This window comes from Cydia amplana, chromosome 13 (assembly GCF_948474715.1).
Source record: "Cydia amplana chromosome 13, ilCydAmpl1.1, whole genome shotgun sequence".
Taxonomy (NCBI): Eukaryota; Metazoa; Arthropoda; class Insecta; order Lepidoptera; family Tortricidae; genus Cydia; species Cydia amplana.
The window spans coordinates 6,287,120-6,310,155 of record NC_086081.1 but is presented as its reverse complement, the minus strand read 5'-3'; the positions used below and the strand labels follow the sequence as shown (position 1 = coordinate 6,310,155).

At 36.5% G+C, this 23,036-nt stretch overlaps 2 protein-coding genes across 11 annotated transcripts in view; one reads left to right on the top strand and one right to left on the bottom strand.

Moving 5' to 3' along the window:
• Positions 1–23,036, bottom strand: part of LOC134653399 (protein sprint) — a 271,300-nt gene that overhangs the window by 56,942 nt on the left and 191,322 nt on the right. The window lies entirely within an intron of this gene.
• LOC134653254 (solute carrier family 22 member 1-like) lies at positions 19,344–21,811 on the top strand. The gene is made up of 5 exons (XM_063508579.1): positions 19,344–19,454; positions 19,744–19,895; positions 19,972–20,577; positions 20,987–21,168; positions 21,599–21,811. The coding sequence occupies exons 1-5, from the start codon at positions 19,417–19,419 to the stop codon at positions 21,794–21,796; spliced, it is 1,176 nt and encodes a 391-aa protein (XP_063364649.1). The 5' UTR covers positions 19,344–19,416; the 3' UTR covers positions 21,797–21,811.

The window sequence follows — 23,036 nt, the reverse complement described above, 5'->3', positions numbered from 1 at the left end:
AGATAGAGCACTCAGTGCGCTGCATCCATTTTGCATCCCACAATATGGCGCTGTTCCATTATCCTTTATTAAAACTGGAAAGCTGATTTTTATTCTAAACCTTAATAATGTACAAACTCATTAGAATTTGCGCCGCATGTGTTTTATCATTTTACAAGATTAGGTTTTATAAATGGCCAGTCCGTGATTTCGAATAGGTATTTTTAAAATTTAAACCAACAGGGAATATGAATTTTAGCAAATTGTTTAACTGAATTCAACGGACAATTTAGTCTAAATTTGGAATTTGAATGTATGTCACACCCAGTGCGGCTAAAATTAAATTGCCAACTCCATTTGCGCGACATGTGGTAATACGGTTGCAACTATTTCCCGTTTGATCGTTACTATGTTATGACAGCTCGTCAGTTTGTGTATACCGAAACAGATTTAAGTTTGCTTCCGTTTACAAAGTTACATACCTATTTGTTTGAAGTAATACCATCGATTGCTGCTGGCGAAAGAGATATTAAAGCTAAGATAGCTTAACCTTTACGTTTCTCAAGTATAGATCATTTATAATGATGTCATTTATATCTAGGTAAGGTACTAAATGTTAAGCTTGGTTAGAGACAGGATATTAGTTAACAAATAAAGGAAGGGCACTACACTATCTAGGATTGCATAACCTCTCAAATAGACCCCGGCAACCGGCAGCCATGATTGGAAACTGGCATACAATCAAAGGGACATTTAAGACAGACTTCACTATCAAGATGGTTACGGGATCGGTGTCAGTTTAGAATTCAGAGATCAAAGTTCTACTTCTTGCTTGTAAATCACTGTCTTAATTGCCTACATCAGAGAAGCAGTAAAATGCTCTCATAAATCAAGAATATTCTTCAAAACATATTACGTGATTTATAGTCTAATTATCAAGGTTGAGGTTGTTGAACTCTGCAGTGAATAGTTTCGCAAACTACGTGATTATACCAATTATATTAATTATACAACAATGCTGGCATTGATATAATACGGCTCACGGAGCGGCGTACGCTCGAGGGTATTCCTTTGTAGCGTGCAGCGTAGATAGTGACTTGTTTCGAGTTTCTTTGAGGCTTTCTGCCACTGCGGATATTAAATCTTTTGTGGTTTAATGAAAAAATACTGCTGTCTTTTTACGCACAATAGTTTATTGAGACAAAAAGAACGTAAAAAATTGTTGTAAGTATAAAAACTACATTTTGTAGCGTAAAAAAGATCGTGGGAAAAAGACAATGTTCTTTTATTTATTGCCCTGAATCTAAGATAAGTTTTTCAGTCTACTTCTTTCCTGCATTTCACCAACGATCTGTTTATTTATATTATGAAAAAAACATATGAAAGTTATAGAATTTCTGATAAAGTTAATAATAAATTTGATTTCTTCATTTACCTAATAATGCGTGTTAATAAAAATCAATACGTTACTTACGTAAAACAATATTTACCAAGCAAAATCAATGTCGTCACCCAAATCCTATCCAGCGATTGATTCGTCAAACGTCCATTGTCATAAGTGGGTCAGCGATAACACGGATTAGTCCATTGATTAAGGGGACGGTATATGACGTTTTCGATTTAGACCTCACTTTGTGCAATCAATTTGTTCAATGAATGATTAATAACTGCATTAAATTATACGTAAATCTGTTCACGAAGAAGCCGTGTACCGGATCTTCACGCCATAATATTTTTGATTTGCTGTAATTCTCTACAAATCAACACTAAAACTGTCCAAAAATCAAAATAATATGTTCCGTTTGAGCAAGATGCATTACAGTTTTGTCTTTGACAGTAATTGAGTTGTTGTGGGATTTTGAAGGCTAGATAACTAAACTACCAAATTATTATCTACTTATATTTTTACTCACAAATACAACACAGAAATTCAATCCCAAATGTAAACTTTCGTATAATTTCCATACATTGACGACATCACTCAAAACTCTTCTTCGAGTCAGATGGCCGTTGGCCTTGCATCGAAGCAGACGTGTACGTCGTCGTAGCTCGTTTTTGACATTATTATAGACATTTCATCATATACGCATACGAAAATGTATACCAGTAGATAAATTGTATTTCATAAAATAGGGTAAATAAATATAATCACGTCGAGCTCGAGTCAAATTTTAAATGTGAGTTGTTGTTATTTACGGGTCGTAACGGTCGAAAACAGCAGTAAATTATCCTAAAACAATACGATTACAATCGAATTTAAGTAACTTGTTCCTTCAAAACCCGCTTAAAATGAAAAAAAGTTTAAAGACTCGTTTTACTGATTGGGATTGATTTTCATTATGCTGGTATCAATTTTGCGTCATTATAAAAATGTATATGACTTCTGTACGTCAATGACTTTTGATGTCAATTAATTGTAATCTTGTATTTATGTTAGAGAATATTATATGTTCATTTAAATATTACTCATCTATTAATACGAAGCGTAATTCGTTTAATACCTAAAGACTTGCAGTGTCTACACCTACTTTGTTGACGTTCGTTCCGTCTATGTATGCGATTACGTAACGTGCTGTTCTGATAATCTTCAAGAATCAAGATAATTAATAACGGCAAGATCAGCATTTAGTACCAGCGAGTTTTGCGGATTTGGAGACCGAGATGAAGCTTACAGGCCAATATCGCTGCGGCCCGGCCTGCTTATTGTTATGTGTATAAATCGAATGTTATATAAATTTACTATAAAAAACAATGTTTTATTTCAATGACATTCTGTGCGTAGAGGTATGTATGTTTCGGTGATTATAAGAATTATGTCCACACAATAATCGTGCAAAGCAGAGACTGCATTATTTCTTTACGGTATAAGCGGTAAGGAAAAACTCATTGGTATCCTGGCTCGTACCAATGAGTTTTTCGGAACTTATGTACGAAATATCATTTCATATTTACCACTAGCTTTTCGGTGAAGGAGGAAACATCGTGAGGAAACCTGCATACTCGTAGTGGATACATTTGCGAAGAAATTCAAAGCTGTGTGTGAAGTCCCCAATCCGCATTGGCTAGCCCAATGCGTTGAGATTATTGTCTATACAGGGTGGTCCAAACCTTGACGTCCAAAAATCGTGGGCTATCAGAATGTACCCCATATGTATGTTAGCCGATTTTTCGTAGTTTTCAAGTTATGATTTTTTAAGCTTTTAACTTTTCCTATGAAATTCCGGGGTTCCCATACAGAGTGGCTGAAAAGTTGCCAGGGAGGTGTTGGGATTATACTGAGCAACTTTTATTATTGGACCAACCCCGAAATCGCGAAAAAAAAATTGGTTTTTTATACATTTTGGCTAGTCCATTTTCTATGGAAGGGTAATTTTTTTTCGCGGTTTCGGGGTTGGCCCCATTGTAAAAGTTGCTCAGTATAATCCCAAAACCTCCCTGGCAACGGAAATGCAGTTATTTTTTAGCCACTCTGTATGGAAACCCCGGAATTTCATAAGAAAAGTTAAAAGTAAAAAAAAATCATAACTCGATAACTACGAAAAATCGGCTAACATACATGGGGTATATTCTGATAGCCCACGACGTGAGGAATCTAAAAAACAATTTTTGGACGTCAAGGTTTGGACCACCCTGTATATAGGCTGAATTATTATTATTATTTATAGGCGGTACGGTACCGTTATTATTTATCAATACCGCTTCGTTTTGAAGGTACTATACCTGTTGAAATATAAAGTACGGTACCGGTATAAAATTGCAGCAGGTACAACTATTTTTTATAGGTGTACAGTCAGCTGCAGAGAAAAGGTACCACCCCTGCATACAATCTTCTATGCAGGGGTGACCTGCAGCTGACTGTACCTAAACCATCACTGACCGAGCGTAGGCGAAGGTCTCCGTTTCAGCTTGGGCAAAAATACTTTCGTTTGTTCGAATGTTCTCCTTTGCATATCACATTTCTCAAATATCTCGAGAAAATTTGTAAGCAGGTTCGGTAGTTGGATATAATTACTCGGTTTCTTTTTTTTTTATAAGTTCTAATAGGCAGAGATTGTCATAAAGGACTTAAGCGAATGTAGGGTCTGTGGTACTTAAGACCATTGTGATTATTAGTAGTGTCCGATCGAAGATTCGGTTTCGGTTTCGGCCAGTTTCGGCCATAAAATCATGTTTCGGCCGTAGTTTCGGCATCGGCCAAAAAACGGCCGAATCTTTCGGCCTGGCCGAAACATACGAAATAGTACTTCGTATTATGAAACTAAACTATGTGACAAAGACCAAAAGTTGGGGAGCAAGTAGGACAACAATATTTATATATACAGAAATTTGTGTTTCGGTCGGACACTAATTATTAGGTACTTACTGATTACGCTGCGCCGCGTGGAACGTGAGGTGCGTTGGGGTAAGTGCATACAAATCATTCAAGAAAAAAATCCCTTTTAAGATCACTCGTGTGTCTGCCCCTAATAGACTAATTCAATTGAAATTTGGTACACATTTGTCACATATGACAAAGAGTCGGTGATCCAAAGATGGACTAGTAACGTAAATAAATGAACTTCTAACTTTGCGGCCATTTTTTGTATCGTGTGATATATCAGATATTAAATTATAAGATATTTACTAATAATAAGCATTGGTCACGTAAATTATTTTTAGATTTTTTTTGCAAGTATGATATAGAACATTATTTCAATTATTTTTAAAATTAAGCCTATCCAAAGGCGACTTGGAAGAAGTGTCATGGGGATCTACATTCGTTGGGTGAAAAACAAGTTTTTTTGTCTAATTATCGTTTAAAACTCAATCGATCGGCAATAACGCGGGCACATAAAACAAAAAACTTCTTTTTTCACTCATAAAACTCCTTAAACCTAATAAGAGCTAAACAAAAACAAGTGCGAGTCGGACTCGCATTCCAAGGGTTCCGTATATTAAGTCCGTCTCACGCTTGACTGCACATTTCTTATAGATTTTCCTGACATATATAGGTAAAGAACTACTTTGTGTATTTTTTTCAAAATTTTAGATCCAGTAGTTTCGGAGAAGGTGGGCGGAGAATGATAATTTTTTGCCTATTTTCATGAATAACTGCTGAACTATTAATCCTAAAATTATAAAAAAAAAATTATTTGAGATTCTTACAATGGGCTCTTTTATTTGATATGTAACACTATATAGTTTAAAAAACATTTTTTTTTTCATTTACCCCCCCCCCCCCCCCAAAATGGCTGCCGTATTTCAAATTCTCTAAAATAAATTTTATTTACGTTACACGTCCATCTTTGGGTCACAAATTTACATTAGTGTGCCAAATTTACATATGTGTGCCAAATTTCAACTGAATTGGTCCAGTAGTTTCGGAGAAAATAGACTGTGACAGACGGACGGACAGACGGACAGACGCACGAAGAATTATATGTATATGCACTTACCCCAATGCACCTCTCGTTCTACGCTGCGCGGGGTTCATTGCCGCTCCTACCGCCGTAAGTGTAAGTACAACTACATCATCAAGGCTACGATCGAAGATAATCAGTTCAGCACTGAAATCTATTATTTCGGTGGAATGCCAGTATAATATTTAATTATTTATTTTAATGTTATAAATTTAATAGCAAAATAAATAGCGAATATACGATACTCGTACAAGTAAATCTGTAAAGATCTTAGGGGTACATCAGCCGACATATATTATTAAATTTTATTTTGTCCGCCTTAAATAAATTTCCACCCTGCCAAAACTTTATTTATTTAAATTTCTAATTGAATTGATTTTTCGCCTTATGAATAACCGTATAGAGTAGTAAATAACATTTTACATCTGACTTAATGACATCTGGGTTTATTCGGTTTAACTTTACAAAACGCGTATCTCGACAAAGCCGTAATATGCAGAAAATAGTTAACAATCAAATGAATTAAATTAGAATTTAAATACGTCACGTGTGACATGAACAGACAAGGAGAGCAAGATTTAATGTATTGTTTCTCTTTCTTCTTTCAATGGAACGTTTTTACAGTTTCTGTTCCTCAAAAGAGGTCAGTGGTTATCACTAAACTCAAAACGCTATCTTAAAAAAACTTGATGGGTCAATGACCTGTCCCAGTAAAGTGAGGTAGTGTGCGTGAAGTGCGCTTGTGTGTGAAATGGGGTAAATTGACAGAATCTGAAAATTTACCCACCTCTACTGTCGCCTTAACGTCTTGCGTCACGTCTTGTGTCATGTTGGTTTAGTGGATTGAACGAGATGGTCGGACGTCGCAAACAGCGCGTTTAGTCTCCTATCGGCGCGATGTGCTTTTACAAGGACAGTTAATTCCCAGTGAATTTTAAATTATATTGTAATGAAAAAAGATTCAAAAATTACTTTGGGGCTTAGAAGGTTAGACGTAAACTGAATGTATGTATCGTTGCGTTGGAGTTTTTGTAACCATTGGGAGTAAGAGAATTAACTTTCAGGAAATTGATAAAAAAAAAGCGTTTTTTCTGCTACCGCAATAACTCATAATAACTGCGGTATAACGATTGGTTCAAATATATCAATGATGTTAAAATAAAGGGCTTGCTAATAATTACCATTGCTTCTAATACCTAACCTTGGGATTTCCAATAACGCGGCGGTACACTTCTAAGCAACCTACATATAATACGCACAGTTTGGAATACCTACATAGTTTTCTACGTTTCTTGGCAATGTGAATTGCCAATGTGTGTGAATTGGAATGAAGAAAGTGCGTGGGTTCATTCATTTATAACAAACACGCCAGAGTATTTTATGATTACCAGTGAATTTCTACGCAAAAAATATCTCATTCATAAATTATTAGGCGTTTGTGAGTGAAATGCTTAATTCCACATTAAAAAGTAAAAGGCAGCGTAAGATATAAATGAGTTAATATAGATAACAAAGGTCGCGCAGCTGGCGAAAGGAATTTAAACTCTCTGGTGTTTAAATCCGTAATAAATAAAATAACTCAAATATCATTATGACTTTATTCTGCAAAGTGCCATAACTCCCGTACACCTCATATCCTCATTGTCAAAGAATTTTCCTTCAATAATAACATCCAGATATTCCAGATGTCGGAGACAAAGATTGCAGCCCCATTGTTACAAAACGCGCCTTCACAGAACATAAACCGTCTTGCGCCATTGCACGCCCGAAATGTCTCTGAAGGAATGCTCCCTTCACTGGATATAACAGATTTTATTAGTTATGGCTATAGATAGCCTTTTGTTTATGCCCTATTAAAAGCAGGTGTATTGGGTATTTTCTTTTTTTATAGTTTTTGAAGTGAAAACTTCTTTAGCGGCGCTGTGCACTTTTTGTGATGGGGGAAAAATGTTAAACTCGCGAGAGCGTAAGACGTAAGATATCATTGAGTTTTCACTTCTGTCGGCACTCCCTGAGTGCAACCCGTTGTTTTTTTTTACATTTTGTTACATTGAGACCAGAAATATGTCTTTTTTTGTGATATTTTGGCGGGACATGTTTAATAATAAAATAACCAGTGGTAATAACTTAACCTCAGTAACTTCTATTTGACATGTAAATACATTTTTATTTTGGGAAGTCTGCGAAGTAAATAAGCAATAAGATAAGGTGAGGTTCAGATAAGGTTTTGTGCATCATTATGTAATATAATATTTCCTATATACTATAAAATCTATAAATGATAATTGATAACTGCATGCTACAATTCCTAACTCTTAGGTTAGCTTAGTTTAATAACTATTAAGTAGGGAATTTTTCACGCATATTTTGGATTTTAAAATTAAGTACCTGCCTGCTCACATTATATCCAAAGCTAAGCATTATATCCAAAGCTAAGCAAACCGTAGTAGTTTTAACCTTTCAAAGTAAGCCCTTTTACCTAAGGAGTCCATAAAGGCGCTGTTTTGGCTTCAACCCCCGTTCGGCGGGAAAATAGAAAAACAGTTTGCAGTCATTTCCTTTGGAGGATGTACTGTGAGGGATTCATTATCAACCCTCCGAAAGCTTCTTGGGGTCGCATGTGAGACGTAACTACGTTCAAATTGTGTGCAAATCACAATGTTATGTGGTGCAAATGTTCCATGTGTATTTTATTGGTAACATCCTAATCTGAGCGGTGAAGAGATCTTAAAAGTCTTTTATTTATTTGTTTATGGTGGAATGAAAAAACGCTTGTTTTTTGGATAAAACAAAGCCATTATTATACACCTAATCTTCACTGAAAAAGCATTATTCTTCAGTGTAGATTATTCATATTAACTAATACCAAACAATATACATATTATGAAGTTTCGATAATATTGACAAGGAAGAAGTTTAAATACCCTTTCTACCTACTATGTAACATTTTTTATTTACATAGTCAGCAGCATAAGTTGCTAAGCGGGCGAGGTGTTCAAAATGACCTTGACACGCTCTTATTCTCTTAACAATAATGTCGCGCCAAGATCATTTCGAACACCTCGCCCGCTTAGCAACTTCTGCTGCTGACTGTACTAAAACTACCAACGCTCACACACATATTTAAGGTATGAGTACCTACCCAAAGGCTTTACAGCGTTCAAAGCCTATCCGGGTCAGTTGGCTTAATGTAATGACTTCGTTTCGTGTCAAAACGGCTCGAAGATTTGGGGGACCCGTGATTGAAATGCCTTTTCACAAAACGGTTCGTACTCCGTTTTGAGCTTGTATTTTCAATAATTTAATTGAACAGTTTAAAGAACAATGTGTATCCGAATTGGTCACAATGAGAAAACATTCGAATTGCAAACCCTTTGGTACCTACGTGATATACATAATGCACCTTAGATAGAGCGGCAACATAAAGCTACCAACTTATTTATTGCTGCAGTCAAAACTGCAACTGCCGTGGCTTGCATATTAAATTCGTTATAGTTGTTTGCAGTGCCGTCTCTTTTGCTGGCAAAGATAAATTGGTCGCACTATTTAAACATGTAAAAAGGATTTTTTCCATTAGTTGAAATTGAACTTTAATTATATCAATCTAGGGTTTAATTTAGTAGAAAATTACAGACCTTCTGCATTGACTCCTTAACGCTTGCATTATACGACAGCAGTTTTCCTAAGTACGTCTAGATAGAATGTTTTGAAGTAAGTAGGTAGTTTAAAATAGGGGAAAAAAAACTTTAAAAATTTACAATTTGCAAGCTGGATGTTCAACTTTACCAGCTAAGGTTTTTCACGGCCCTAGTATTTCTTTTCTATAGAAGTTAAGATAATATAACGACTACCGTAGGCTCAAAGGGCTTAACGGACAAAACGCGATTTTTCAGGAGAGCCAAAAAACAGTTTTTTTTTGAGAAAAAAAATCATAATTTTTTTGTTTGTTTCACTAAACTGATGCCTGTATGTGGCTTATTCTTAACTTTTTGAGCTCTTTTAAACTGATTGCTTGAACTTATAATACAATGCTTAGTTGCGAAAATAGCATGTCCGTTACGCCAAAAAACCCGACTGTTTTTAAGAAAGGCGTCTCTTACGCCTCTTTTTTACAAAAAAATCTACTATTTCAGTACCATTTGGCGTAAATCCAACAATTTCGTTGCAATATGGTAACTTGCATTTAAGGAACACTATACTTCTAAGTACTATAATTACCATTTTTTTTTCAAAAACTAATAGAGATGTATTCATTGTTAAGTTTTTTCCCCATTTTAGTTATTTTGGATACCTACTTAAACCAATGTTTTCTTTTTTATTTGTTTATATTACTTCAACATTTAATCACTTCTGTCCTACCATCTGTATCTATTTATATCAAAACAATTTATAACAATTACTTTTACTATAGAAAGTATGTATGAGTTATTTCTGTTTGTAATCTTAATTTGATCATAAATTTTACTTTTATATATCATAATACAATAGTAGTTTTGACATCTCGTATGTCTGTTCAGTAAAACTTAATAATTATGTGATTATTTAAAATATAACATCAGAGTAGGTAGCAAAAAACACAAATGGCCAGGTCTACGTACTTCTATGTAAACGTTTATAGACAGTAACTTTCATAAGGTTAATCCTATAAATTAGGGTTTAAACAAAAAAGTATTAATATTACGTCTAATCAAAATTGCAAATGGCCCAGTCACATACAAAATCAAAAGTTATCAGTCTAATCTTAATCAATCGCCATAATTATCATTTGAATATAGTCCTGTTTTATTATTTTCATAAAACTGATGAAAAAAGTACCCACTAGTTCAGTTTAAATTGACAAATTTTAGTAACCCTATAAATAAAGCATTAATGAGCACATGAGCAGGTACTGCAAGGTACCTACTTAATAAAAAAATGACAAGGAAAGTACTACGTCATCCCACTTAATAACCTCGAAATTGTACATAGTATGTTGGCGTATCTCTTACATTGAATTCTCTAACACTCGTATAAATATCCACTAGTTGTGGGCGTAACGTACATTTAGCACTCAAAAATCTACTGCAAATAGGCGTAACTGTCAATAAATTAGCACAAATTTAATAAAATTTCCGATGCAAAAGGGCGTATCGTACAAAAATTTGGGAGTTACGCCAAAATGTCTCAACATTTATTTGAATTGGCAGATACGGCAAAATGCGTTGGAAAATTGTGTTTACGCATTGATTTTTCATAGGGCTTAAAGGACATTTTTTTCAAGTTATGGAGACGTTAAATATACCAATCGATAGAGAAAAAAATACTGACTATAACTGTGCATTCATAACTCATTTTCGTCATTTGGTCCCTTACGCCCTTTGAGCCTACGGTAGTCGATAAGATAAGATAAACATTTACCTACTGCATAAAAAAAGTGTTTGTGTGCGCAACGTGTGTCGGCACTCATTTAAAAGTTATTCATATCTGCGGTGGCGCTGATAATGTAGGGTGCCGACAGCGCCGCGTACTCTTTGCGTGATGACACTTCTGCAAGCATGCAAGGAGACACAAGTGTGTATTTTACGAGAGAATATGTTTGTACCAGGGCCCAGGGTTGTGTAGTTTTCAGTCAACAGAAGAAAAGTTATGCGGAGGACGTGGTCAAAATGACCCTGTTGGCTGTAGCCAACATAATAATAAACATATTGCATTGATTTTGTAACCGTATTCTAAATAATATGTATATTTATAATATGGCACAGTAATCTGCATAGATAACCGTAAGTACATAAATATGTGTCAGAATAACCACAAGACTCGTACCTCGTGCCAATGCCAACGGCTCCCGAAAAAAAAACACTTCTCTCGTGACATTCCAAACGATTTCGAAAGATTGTTCGTATCTCGACGTTCAAAAATAAAACGACTTTCCTTATAACACAACTGACATCTGACCTGAATACGCGAATAAATATTGCCGGAAACATAATATTACCATAGAGCGGTAAAAATCACGTAAACTCGTTCGATTATCGTAAAAATCCGGGAGGTCGCGCTGACCAAATCGTCCACTTCCGCAGCATTATTATCCATATGTGAACAATTTGGTGGGGCAATAAAGTCAAATGTTTATATTTAGCAGTACGGTTATAAATAGTGGTGGGATTTATAAATGCGCGCTGGCGGCCGTTGCGAGGCTCAATGTATTGCCCCTAGAATATTTTGTCTGTCGTGGTCCTGGCCGCATGCCAGTGGGATCACTTTCGCCAAACTAGATGAAGATATAACATAATAGCATCTACATCGGAAAGGTATGCTCTGACTCACCCGTCGGGTTCATTTCGACGTAATAAATTGTCCGGACTCGTAATTTAGACAGATTAAGTAATGTTTATGTTGGCAGAGACAGTGCGTCGCAGACTTCCTAGTATAAATTTCTTAAGTAGACCAGAACGACCGCTGACCGTTTTAACAGTGAATTATCAAACATCTAAAGCACTGTATTAGAACAAATTAAATTATTTTCAGAAAATATTTTTATTTAAAGTTTATAATCTAAAGCACTGTATAAACTAAAATAAGAGATAAACCTATAAACAAGATCTCTCAAGCGGTTTACAAAACAGTCTTTATCAGCAGTCTTCAGGCGCAAAAAGTACTTAGGGCTATATTTTCTAAACCTATTTGCAGTAATTCAGGGCAAACGCGCGCCGTATACACTAACCCACACAACGGTCCTTAGTGCACCTTATTTTAAACTAATAAGGACTGTTTTTGTACAGATTGGAAGGAACCTGTGTTGTTAGTAGTACTTAACTCTTTAGATCCAGGGATTACGGCGTGAAACAGTGCTCTCGAGTGAATAAACTCGTAAATAACCTATTAGGCATTTTGTTTCTACTGAACAACCAACAGGCTAAGTACTATATGTTATTTTTGTAAAAATATGACTTATTATTGTGCACAACACTTTATTCATGTTTGCTCTTTTAATGTTTTTAATCCAAACTTGCTTTCCAGTACATAAAGGTGATAGACTAATCTAAAACCCGACCCCTGCTGGAAATCGAATTCCAAATCGTGCGAGACGAAATGTGATCTACCTAAGAATACAATCTAAAATGTGATCACTATTCATATATCCAAGATAATTGCCACTAATTACCTCGTTATCACTGCCACACTAGCCGTAACATTCTACGAAAATCCGTTTGAACTTGGAATTTGTTACGTGTGAATAAGAAAACAGAGGGCCTACCGCGAACCACGTTCGACGTGTTGCCTCCCTGTCACACTTACGTACGAATTTACAATTTACAAGTGCAACAGAGAGGCAACACGTCGAACGTGGTTCGCGGTAGGCCCTCAGAAGCACTACCATGAGTTCCGTAAATGACAGTCGATAGTGAGAACGTTAAGGAAAATGTATGGAGTATTTGTACAGTGCCTCTACCGGTCACTTAAAGAACTAAAAATTTCAACTGGTACCATGAGTTCCTAACGTTTTTACGTAAGTTTTCTATCCATGCCTAACTTCACACCTAAAACGCTCTCTTTCTAACTATGTAAAGAAAACTGAGCCAGAATTATACAAGTTAATTACTTTACGCCGTTTACGCGAATAAACGTGACAGATGTCATCGAAAAATACGTGCGTTTTCGACGTTACATTTCTGTCAACTTGTAAACACAACAAATAAACATATTTTTCACGATTATCTTTGCAATTTTCAACGTAGTATGTATTTATTTATATCAGTACGTGAACTCCAGGCAAAACTATACGGAATAAATCAATTAGTAGCTCGAAAAAAGGCTGATTTGATACAAAGGTAATGAGTTATATTTACTCCTATTTCTGCTGTTTAGTTAAGTACATTTGCAAAGATCACACTACATACGAGCAGTTTTTGCTTTTAGGCATGAACCTATGATTGAAAACAACATTTCCATACAAACCCGGATGGCATCCAGCGGTACATGCGTGCAAGCAGATCGTTCATTGTTGTATGCATTGTAGAAGTGATTAGTTGGCAAGTGGCTAAATGCCGGGATAACAACGCGAGGAAGATGATGATGTCAAGGAGCGGTACATTACATAGGCATGTTGTGTTGTTGTTGCCGGGTGCACATACCACATAGTAACACAATATACATACTTACTGCAAGACCTATTGTTTATATGTACACAGAGAGAGTTCCTACGTATTTTTTATATTATTACCTATTTATTTTATATCTTAAATAAAATAAAACATACAAATGTTCTGTGAGTTTATTTATTTTTCTGTACCTATATATTATTTCCCGATGTTCAAGTTCAGTTCGATGTTTCATGTGTGTGGTGATGATGTTTCATGTCTCGTCAGTTTGGCAACAGGAAATATAAAACTTAACATTTTTTGCTGGTAGTTCACAATCTGAAAATTAAAATAAGGTTTAACACATTCACTGCCCAAAAACCGGCTGAGTGGGTTCATTTTGTATTGGGAAGGGGCGCTTGGCACTGAAAGTGCTAAGATCGAGATCATTTAGGTACCATAAAATTTAGATCGCTGTTAAGGCCGTATAATGTTACTTACTTAGTACGCCGGCATGTACAGCAACCTACACAAAGCGAGGCCAGGGCAAGACCTAACATATATACATACCTATTTTAATACAGATTTCTTCTCATGTGTGTACTATTTTCAACATAAGTACATAATAATCTTATTTATGTAGCCAAAAGTAGCCTGTATAATTTGCTTCATATTTTTTAACACGCAAAGGTATAATTCTAACACGATTATTAATGGTGTTTACGTATTTATCATATATTATTTTGCATTTTTTTCTTGAACACAGCACTGTTTATACATTGTTTACTAACATTGATATGTTTAATATTTTCGTAACTATGGCAACGTCAAATCTTTAAAAATTGTAGAATGAAGGTTGAATCTGTAAAAAGTGACAAAATAGCTCGCACAAATTCAAGAATGGCGGGTAGCGTGTCAAGCCAAGTTTAAAAGAGAACTGGCGACTCAGCGGCTAATGTGTTATATTAACTAGAAATAATTGTTAAATAGAAATAAATGTTAGTTTCGAAATCAACTATGATGAATACCTACTAATAATTTCTGTACAAAAAGTAATGATATCGCATTAAAAACATAAATTTTAAATGAAAGTCAAGTTCAATACTAGGTACTTATAAAAAATATGCGTTGTTGTTGACTTCGCCGGAAAACGAATTGAAATCTATACCTATACGGGGTAATTTGCCAGTTACTGGCCCTAAACTAAAAATGAATTATATTCACGTATAAACAGAATTCATTTTAGTATTAGGTGGCCAGTTATTGCAAGCTGACCATCAGTTATTGAAACTACTAAATTGAATTCTGTTTATAGGCGAATAGAATTCATCATTAGTTTAAGGTGGCCAGCTGGCCAGTCACTGGCGAATTACCCTGGGTGCAAGTCCTAGTTCGCTTGGGATGAAATTAAAGTTCAGAATTTGTCTTGTCTAGTTTTTATACCAACAAACTAAATTCTTAGACAAGTAACATAGACAAATATAATATAGCGTGTACGTAAAAACTAGTCAAGTAAAATCCTGAAATTTAATTACATCACAAGCGAACTAGAACTCGGCACCCATATACCTAGATATCAATTCTTTTTTCCGCAAAATCAACACCGAGGCATATTCTAAATATTGGACTTGGCTCTCATTTCACATTTATGTTTTTGATCACCCTATTAGAAACCATAGAAACAGCTAAAACATTTCACAGTTCGCAATATGCGGGCATGCTTCTCTTTTACTCTAATTAAGGAGTAATTAGACTGACAGAGAAAGATGCCAGCAATTTGCAAACTTCGATGTTTTCGGTAGGTTACTTTGATATTTAGTTCTTTAGGTTCTGGGCGCTGTACAATGCTCCGATATAATTCTTGTACTGTTTTTTAGTATACTTAGAAAGGGACAGCATCGTTTCTAGTGGAGTGAAGTTAGGCACATTAGACCGTAAAGAAACGTAAAACGTGACATGAGGCACGTTTATTCACATAAAGTAAGTGAGAAATACTCTGGCAACTGATGGTAGAGGCTCAGGTTGAATGAGTTTATAGTGTTACGGCTGTTATGCGTAGTGCAGATCTGTCTAGCCGACCACATGACTCAGGAGTCGGGTCTCAGACAAACCGCGCTGCGGCCTTGTTGCACACTAGCTAGTTTACATGGTTTAGTATCAGGTGGATATACGAGTAAATGTGTGTGTGATCACTACAACTCTATAGAAAATAATCCAAACGAGAATATGGCCAGTCGCTTTTTAAAACCAGAGGGCCGAATGTTATGGACGATGAGAAAGACGTAACAAAGCTAACACCACTTTCCCCATCACTTGTATTACCCATTTAGCGCTAATCACGACACGTTGTCGTTTTGCCCCTACGAAGCATTATCGCTACATACGTGTAAACCCATGACATCGGCTACGACGTAGACCTACCGCCGTAGCTTAGCGGCAAACATTACGAACATATACTGTCATTATCTCGCTATCACGTCGATAACCATTATAAGCCCGCTCATACATATTACGTTTATAGGAATACGACTAAATCGACAATCAGCGGTAGAATATCGTCGGGTGACGAGCAAAACTCACTAAGTACTATCAAAAAATTAAAGTAACAATGCACTTTATTACACTTGTAACACGGTTTATTGTCCAATAATTTCAATGATGTTAGTTAGTGACTTTTACTTGTCACCCGGCGTTATACATATAAGACAGCTACACTACAGCCTTGATGAGATGAAACACTCGTAAAATGACATTTTTATGTGAAAATGTGACACGTTTATGTCGTTTATCCATAACTGCAAAAAAACATAATTTATTTGTAAGTGATAAGCTAGCATTTATTTCATTCAGTTACCTACTTTACTTACTACGATTGAACTACCAGGGTAAGCTCAAGTGCGCTCCGATTGAGCTTGTTAAGTTGTGCTGGCGGAACCGATTATTACCTGAAATAAAAAAAGAACATATTAATTGTGTAAAAAACAATTTACTAATATGTATAAATTTATCTTAATCTACTTTTATCTTTTTTACCACATGATCTATCTTAAAGTTATTTATTTATGAAACTTTCCAGACATAAGTGAAATGATGCTCTTTGTCTGACCGGTTCCCAAGACGATAAAAAAAGAGACTAAAACATTTTCGGTTATCAACTTGGAAAGAGTATTGTTCTAAGCATTCAAAGCAGAAAGACCACCAGTGGAATAGATTTGTTTTATGCAAAGAATGCAAAAAAATTTAATATGCGAAACCAGTTCATAAATTATGAGAATAGGGCGTTAATTTCGTGATATTGTTTTTGATGGTTGCAAATTGAAAAAAAAAAAATGGAGAAATCTCTCTTGGAAGCACGGAAGTTGGATTTGAACGAATTTTTGGCAAAGTTTAATTTATAAGATCGCTATCACGCGGGTTCCATCGTTCTCCTGACAGTGGGACTCATTTTTGAATTTATATGGTACACTAATCATGTTATCGTGGCTGGGAAAGTAGATCAGGTAAGTTACTGCATGTATATGAAAGGCTATTTTTTTATACCACATCGGTGGCAAACAAGCATACGGGCCGCCTGATGGTAAGCAGTCACCGTAGCCTATGGACGCCTGCAACTCCAGAGGTGTTACATGCGCGTTGCCGACCTTTTTAAAAACCTGTACACTCCTTTTTTGAAGAACCCCATACTGTAGACCCTCGGGAAAACCTCGGAAGGAGCTCATTCCACAGCCTCCAAGTTCCTCTTAAACCGCACAGTACGCGACCATTTAGGTTCTAGGGTGTGTGGATGAACACCCTGCCGATGGCGAGCGGTGCGGTGATAGAAAGCGGCCGTTGGCATCATGTCAAACAATTCGTCAGAGCACAGCCCATTGTACAAGCGGTAGAACACACATAAGGAGGCAAGGTCTCTCCTCAGACTTAAAGGTTCAATACCGCTTGTGAGTTTGTTGTTCGTACAGCGCGCCTTTGGATTATGTCGAAGGGTCCAAGCTGGCATCCAGGTGCTCCTGCCCAAAGGTGACAGCAGTACTCCATATGGGGTCTGACTTGCGATTTATAAAGCAGCAGTCTTTGCCCCGGAGTAAAGTATCGCCTCGCTTTATTGAGCACACCGAGTTTTTCGATGCCAGCTTACCCTTACCTTCCAGGTGGCTATTAACAACACTACAATAAAATTACATATTGAAATTACCTTAATTTTCCATATTAAAGAACATCTCCAAATCTGAATTTCTTATAAGTTAAGAACTGTTTATTTTAATCAGAGATCGGCGGGGGTGAGCTATTTACCTTATAATTTGACATGTCTTACGTCATATTATAAGGAAAATAGCTCACCCCCTATGGTTCGACTTGATAAGATCTGGAAGGACCGTAGTATATTAAGACAGACGAAGGTTAGACTTGTGCGTTCTCTGGTTTTCCCAATCTTTCTGTATGGTTCGGAGACATGGACAATCCGAGACAATCTGACCAAGCGTATAAACGCGTTTGAGATGTGGTGTTGGCGCCGGCTTTTACGAATTCCGTTGACAGCAATGCGTACCAATCACTCCATACTGGAGGAGCTACGCATAAAACGCCGGTTGTCAACGATATGCCAGGACCAAATGCTTGCATACTTCGGACACCTCTCACGTCGCTCTCCTAATAGCCTGGAAAGAGTGATAATGACGGGCAAAGTTGAAGGCTCGAGACCTCAGGCCCCTCCCCCTACTAGATGGTGTTCTCAAATTACGGCACCCATGCAATTAAAACTGCACGAGGCCATGCGCTTAGCGGGGATCAGAACCCTATGGAAGAAACTGGTCTTCAACAGAAGGACATGATATCACGATCCTCAGTATTGAGGGACCGACTAAAGAAAAAGCTCACCCCCGCCGATTTCTGATTATAATTATATTCATCGTATGACCAATATTACTGAGTCTCGTATTACATAGTTGCCAGGTGTATCAATATTTACCTATAGCTATTTATAGTTTTTGTGAAGTCAAGCTGCAGTCGTTCATAACACGTTGTGCGAATAAAGTTTTTGTGAAGTCAAGCAGCAGTCGTTCGTAACACGTTGTGCGAATAAGGTCAATCTCTATATATTAGTGTTCTATGAAAATGGCGAACCCCTTAATAGACGGGAAATGCTTGGCTTTAGATGACGTTTTGGGGAAGTTCGAAGTAAATGGTCGTTATCACGCGGTTACTATTATGCTCCTAACCGTGGGGCTTATGTTCGAATTTATATGGTATACTAACCACGTTATTATTGCTGGGAAAATAGAATACCGGTAAGTCTGTTCCAATGCTAATCATCTTATGACACAATAGTCTCAAAGTACTTAGTAATCTGCAGAGTCCAAAATATTTGCAGAATCTACATTTAAAACAGATTTGATTTGAAAGAAACAGGTTAGACAGGAGGTGGGTTAGGTCAGAGCAAGAGATTAGAAGACGGGTATTTGAGACCAAAATAATTTAAAAACACGAACTGTAAAATTAAAACTGGCTGTTGCCAAATAAGTAACCACAAAAGTAACTTAACTTTGTGTGACGTTTTATTTATTATTTAAGGTACTTATACGCGTTTTAAAACTGCATAATTATGAATTCTAAATTATTTTCTAGCTGTTGAGTTTATCCCTGTTTATCACTAAACCATTCAATCAGAAACAACTCTCCTTTTACAGATGTAATAACATCAGTTCAACGTTGGGAAACCATAGTGGCAGCTCGAACATAAGTATGTGCAGAAATCCTGAGTTGTGTTCGGAATGGATCTATGACAATCCAGACAGTTTTGTGGGGGAGGTAAATTACACAACTATATAATTATACATTACTTTCGTACAAAATCTAGGTGTTCCGTTCAGAGACTTTTAGAGCCTGTGCCTTCATAATTATACATTGATTTTCTCTAGTTCCAGTTGGCATGTCAAGAATGGAAGAGAACTTCAGTTGGAAGCTTGCACTGTTCCGGATACATGCTGGGGCTTCTTACCGTAGGCCCATTGTCTGACAGGTACCTACCTAATTTGGAACTAAAAAGAGAAGTTGCAGATATTTCCGATAACAAAAGTACTATTAATCACCGAAAGATAGGCGAAGATAAATAAATTAATAAACACTTATGAATAAACATAAATCAGTGTCAAATTAAACAAACATAGATCCGATCTCTTATCTGATAGGTAATATACGGAGTAAATTTATGAAATATATGCAACAAAAACAAAAAAAAATGTTATGATCAAAACACCACCCTTTGACAGCCAGTAAAAACCAAAAATGGTATTAAAATTAATTTTCAGATTCGGAAGGAAGACGTTAGTTATAATGACAGGTGTAGCAGGCGGCACTTTAGGCATCGCCAAGAGTTTCGCCACGTCATACTGGCTTTACGTGACACTCGAGTTCTTGGAAGCGGCAATAGGTGATCCAATATCACCAATATACACGCTAGGTGAGGGAGTCTGTAGTATACAAGAAATTATATGAAAACTACTTATCATCATAATAGTACGATGACTTTATTACAGCTATTGAAATGGTTGCATCTAAATCACGGGCCACATATACAACTATATGCATGACGGGAGCCGGTGTGGGAGGAATATTATTCGCACTGGCAGCCTGGATGATTCCATACTGGCGAACGTTACTGAGGGTCATATACGCACCTGGACTACTCGCCATATTTTTCATCTACTTACTCGATGAAAGCCCAAGGTGGCTCCTAGCCAATGGAAAGAAGGACAAAGCAGTGAGGATAATAACGAAAGCAGCTAAGCTTAATAAAATGGATAAAGAAGAACACCTAAACTTAATTTCGTACGAAAAAGATAAGGGGCCTAGCTTTGCGACAGTAATAAGAGACACGTTCAAATCAACTTCCCTCTTGAAACGACTTTTCGTTTGTTCTATATGGTGGATTGCAGGAACTTTTGTATATTTTGGATTGATTGTCAATTCAACGTTTTTAGAAGGCAACAAGTATTTAAATTTTGGACTTACAGCTACAATGAAATGCGTGGGTAATTTTTGTGCTGGAAACATCATTAATAAGTTCAATAGAAAAGTTCCTCTGATAGTGTGTTTTGTAGCTTGCGCTATCCTATGCGCTGGACAACCGTTTTTACCAAAAAGTAAGTAAGCAATTTAGTTAATTCGGTCGATTAATTGATTATTCACTTATTAGGTTTTTATATCCCGACACTACAGTCTAAGGCCGCTTGCAATTCTGGACAACAGCATAATATAGCCTACAGACAGAGTAATATGTAAGAATAAGGCTGTGGAGTTGGAGCATGGGCCTCACTTCGTTGCGGAAGAGTACTTCGGCGTTCCTGGGACTTCGCCGTATAGCAGTGAGGTGAGGATAGGAGGAGAGTCCCATATAACCATCCCAGGCCCGTCTCCGCGCCTGGGTGGTATGCGTAATGCATTCCCCCTCTATAAAAAAGGGGCCTCACTTCACAGTTAGGCTACTCAAAATCCCGAAGAACTGTATGACACGACGTAACTCCGATTGTTTACATACTATACATTTTTCAGATCTTTTGTGGCTGCAGATAACCAACTACATGGTGGGCTTTCTGTTGTCATGTACGAGCTTCTGCATCATTTATATATTCACGTCGGAGCTGTTCCCCACTCAGTCAAGGAACTCTATGCATGCACTGTGTTCCGCAGTTGGAAGGATTGGCTCTATGATATCGCCTCAAACGCCTTTGTTGGTAAATAATAAATATTGACATTTATAAACAAATTTTTATGCATTAGTGGGAGATACCTATCTACTAACTAGGTCGATTAATGATCAGCACGGATATCATGGTCGCATATTTTATCATTTGTCATGTTATGCGTCACTTTCATACTTGTTTGAACAGACAGGCATGGTGATAGATGATAAAAAGTCGACCATATTAGCCTTGCTGGCAGCCCCAAGGTTCACACGATCGCTCGTTGGATGTTCCTTTGCCTGAGCTTGAGCCTAGGGCATTGGCCTTTGAACAGAAATGTATTTCGGCTGATTTGAGATGAACTTTGATTTATTTACCTATGTGAGATACACAATATTTTCCATAAGTATAAATGCATAAACCTAAATATACGTTAACGTACTTCTGCTTCCAGTAAATGTAGTTAAATTTTAAATTGTAGATAGTGTACTGGTCCGGTCTGCCAACACTGACGTTTGCTGTGGTGTCCCTGACGGCGGGGCTCGTGACGCTGCTTGTGCCGGACACAACGGACCAAAGTCTGCCGGATACAGTTCGCCAGGCCGAGAAAATGGAAACTAACATTTCAACAAATCATTCTGGTCTTAATTTGGATGAAAAATCAATGCGAACATTTTAATTTCATTACTTTTTAATAAATGCAAAGAATATGAGAACTGTAATATGATACTTTTAAATGTTGTTTTAGAAGGCCGGCCGAACAGGCTTTAGGTTACTTTTCGTTCATGTCGTCTCAGATATGGATGAATATGGTATCGATGCATTTAGTGTAATGCCCTGAACACAAATATATGAGATGACACGCGCAAAAGTGGTGGGAGTAGTTGCTGTGACGTCATAAAATCGGCAGTACAAACTTTTTTTTTAACATACCATGTGGGGTACCAAATGAAAGGGCTTTGTGAGTAGATCACAAATATATACTGTAACGTTTTCAATACTTGGTCTAACAAATTATTAGAAAACGTTGAAATAAATGACAATCCACAGTTGCCTTTGAACTACTCTAAATTGAAAATGGTTAAATGGATTAGTCCAAAATATATACCAAGTGACTGTGAATATTCTCTAATTTGAATTCCGCGCCTTTTTCTACTGACAAAGTTGTTTGACAGCATATAATTATTAGAATAGAATAGAATACATTTATTCCTAAGCACACAAACGAGACAATACATAATATAAAAGAAAACATAAAATAAGATTGAAGTGCCACGAAATGGCCTCATTTCAGCATGTTGCTGGTGGCTTTCAGCACTGATCTTCCGATGAGACCATCAAGTGAGAAGAATCACGGAGGGTAACAGACAAAAAGAAAAAGACATCAAAATAATAACCATAGATATAATATTTGTGAAGATGGTCCCTAAGCGAGCTGTCACTGTTGCCACTTTGTTTTTATGTACGATTAACAATATGTAACCACCTTGCTGTGGCCATGTCGATAAAGCCATATCGATAAACTATCGACATTTCTTGCAATTTGAATTTTAATTAAGTTTACCGATACTTAAAATGAACAAAAAACGCTTTTACTCTTTATCGTGGTTATCAGATCACGATTTTATCGTAACGCCACAGCATGGAACGAAGGAAAAGTTCCGATTTTTAATTACAATACATAAATACGTACTAAAATATGTGTTCCGCAATAATTGAATCATTTTATTATATTATAATATATTCATAATCCATTAGCATTTCAATTTTGTTTATTTTTAACGAAGAAACTGAAGCTTTAATAAATCGCTTTTCCGTTCCGCTGTGTAGCGTTCATCGATATATAACATGATTAAAATCGACTTTTCTCGTCCCTAAAAATGCACATATAGACGTTTTTACGCACACATCCACAGCTT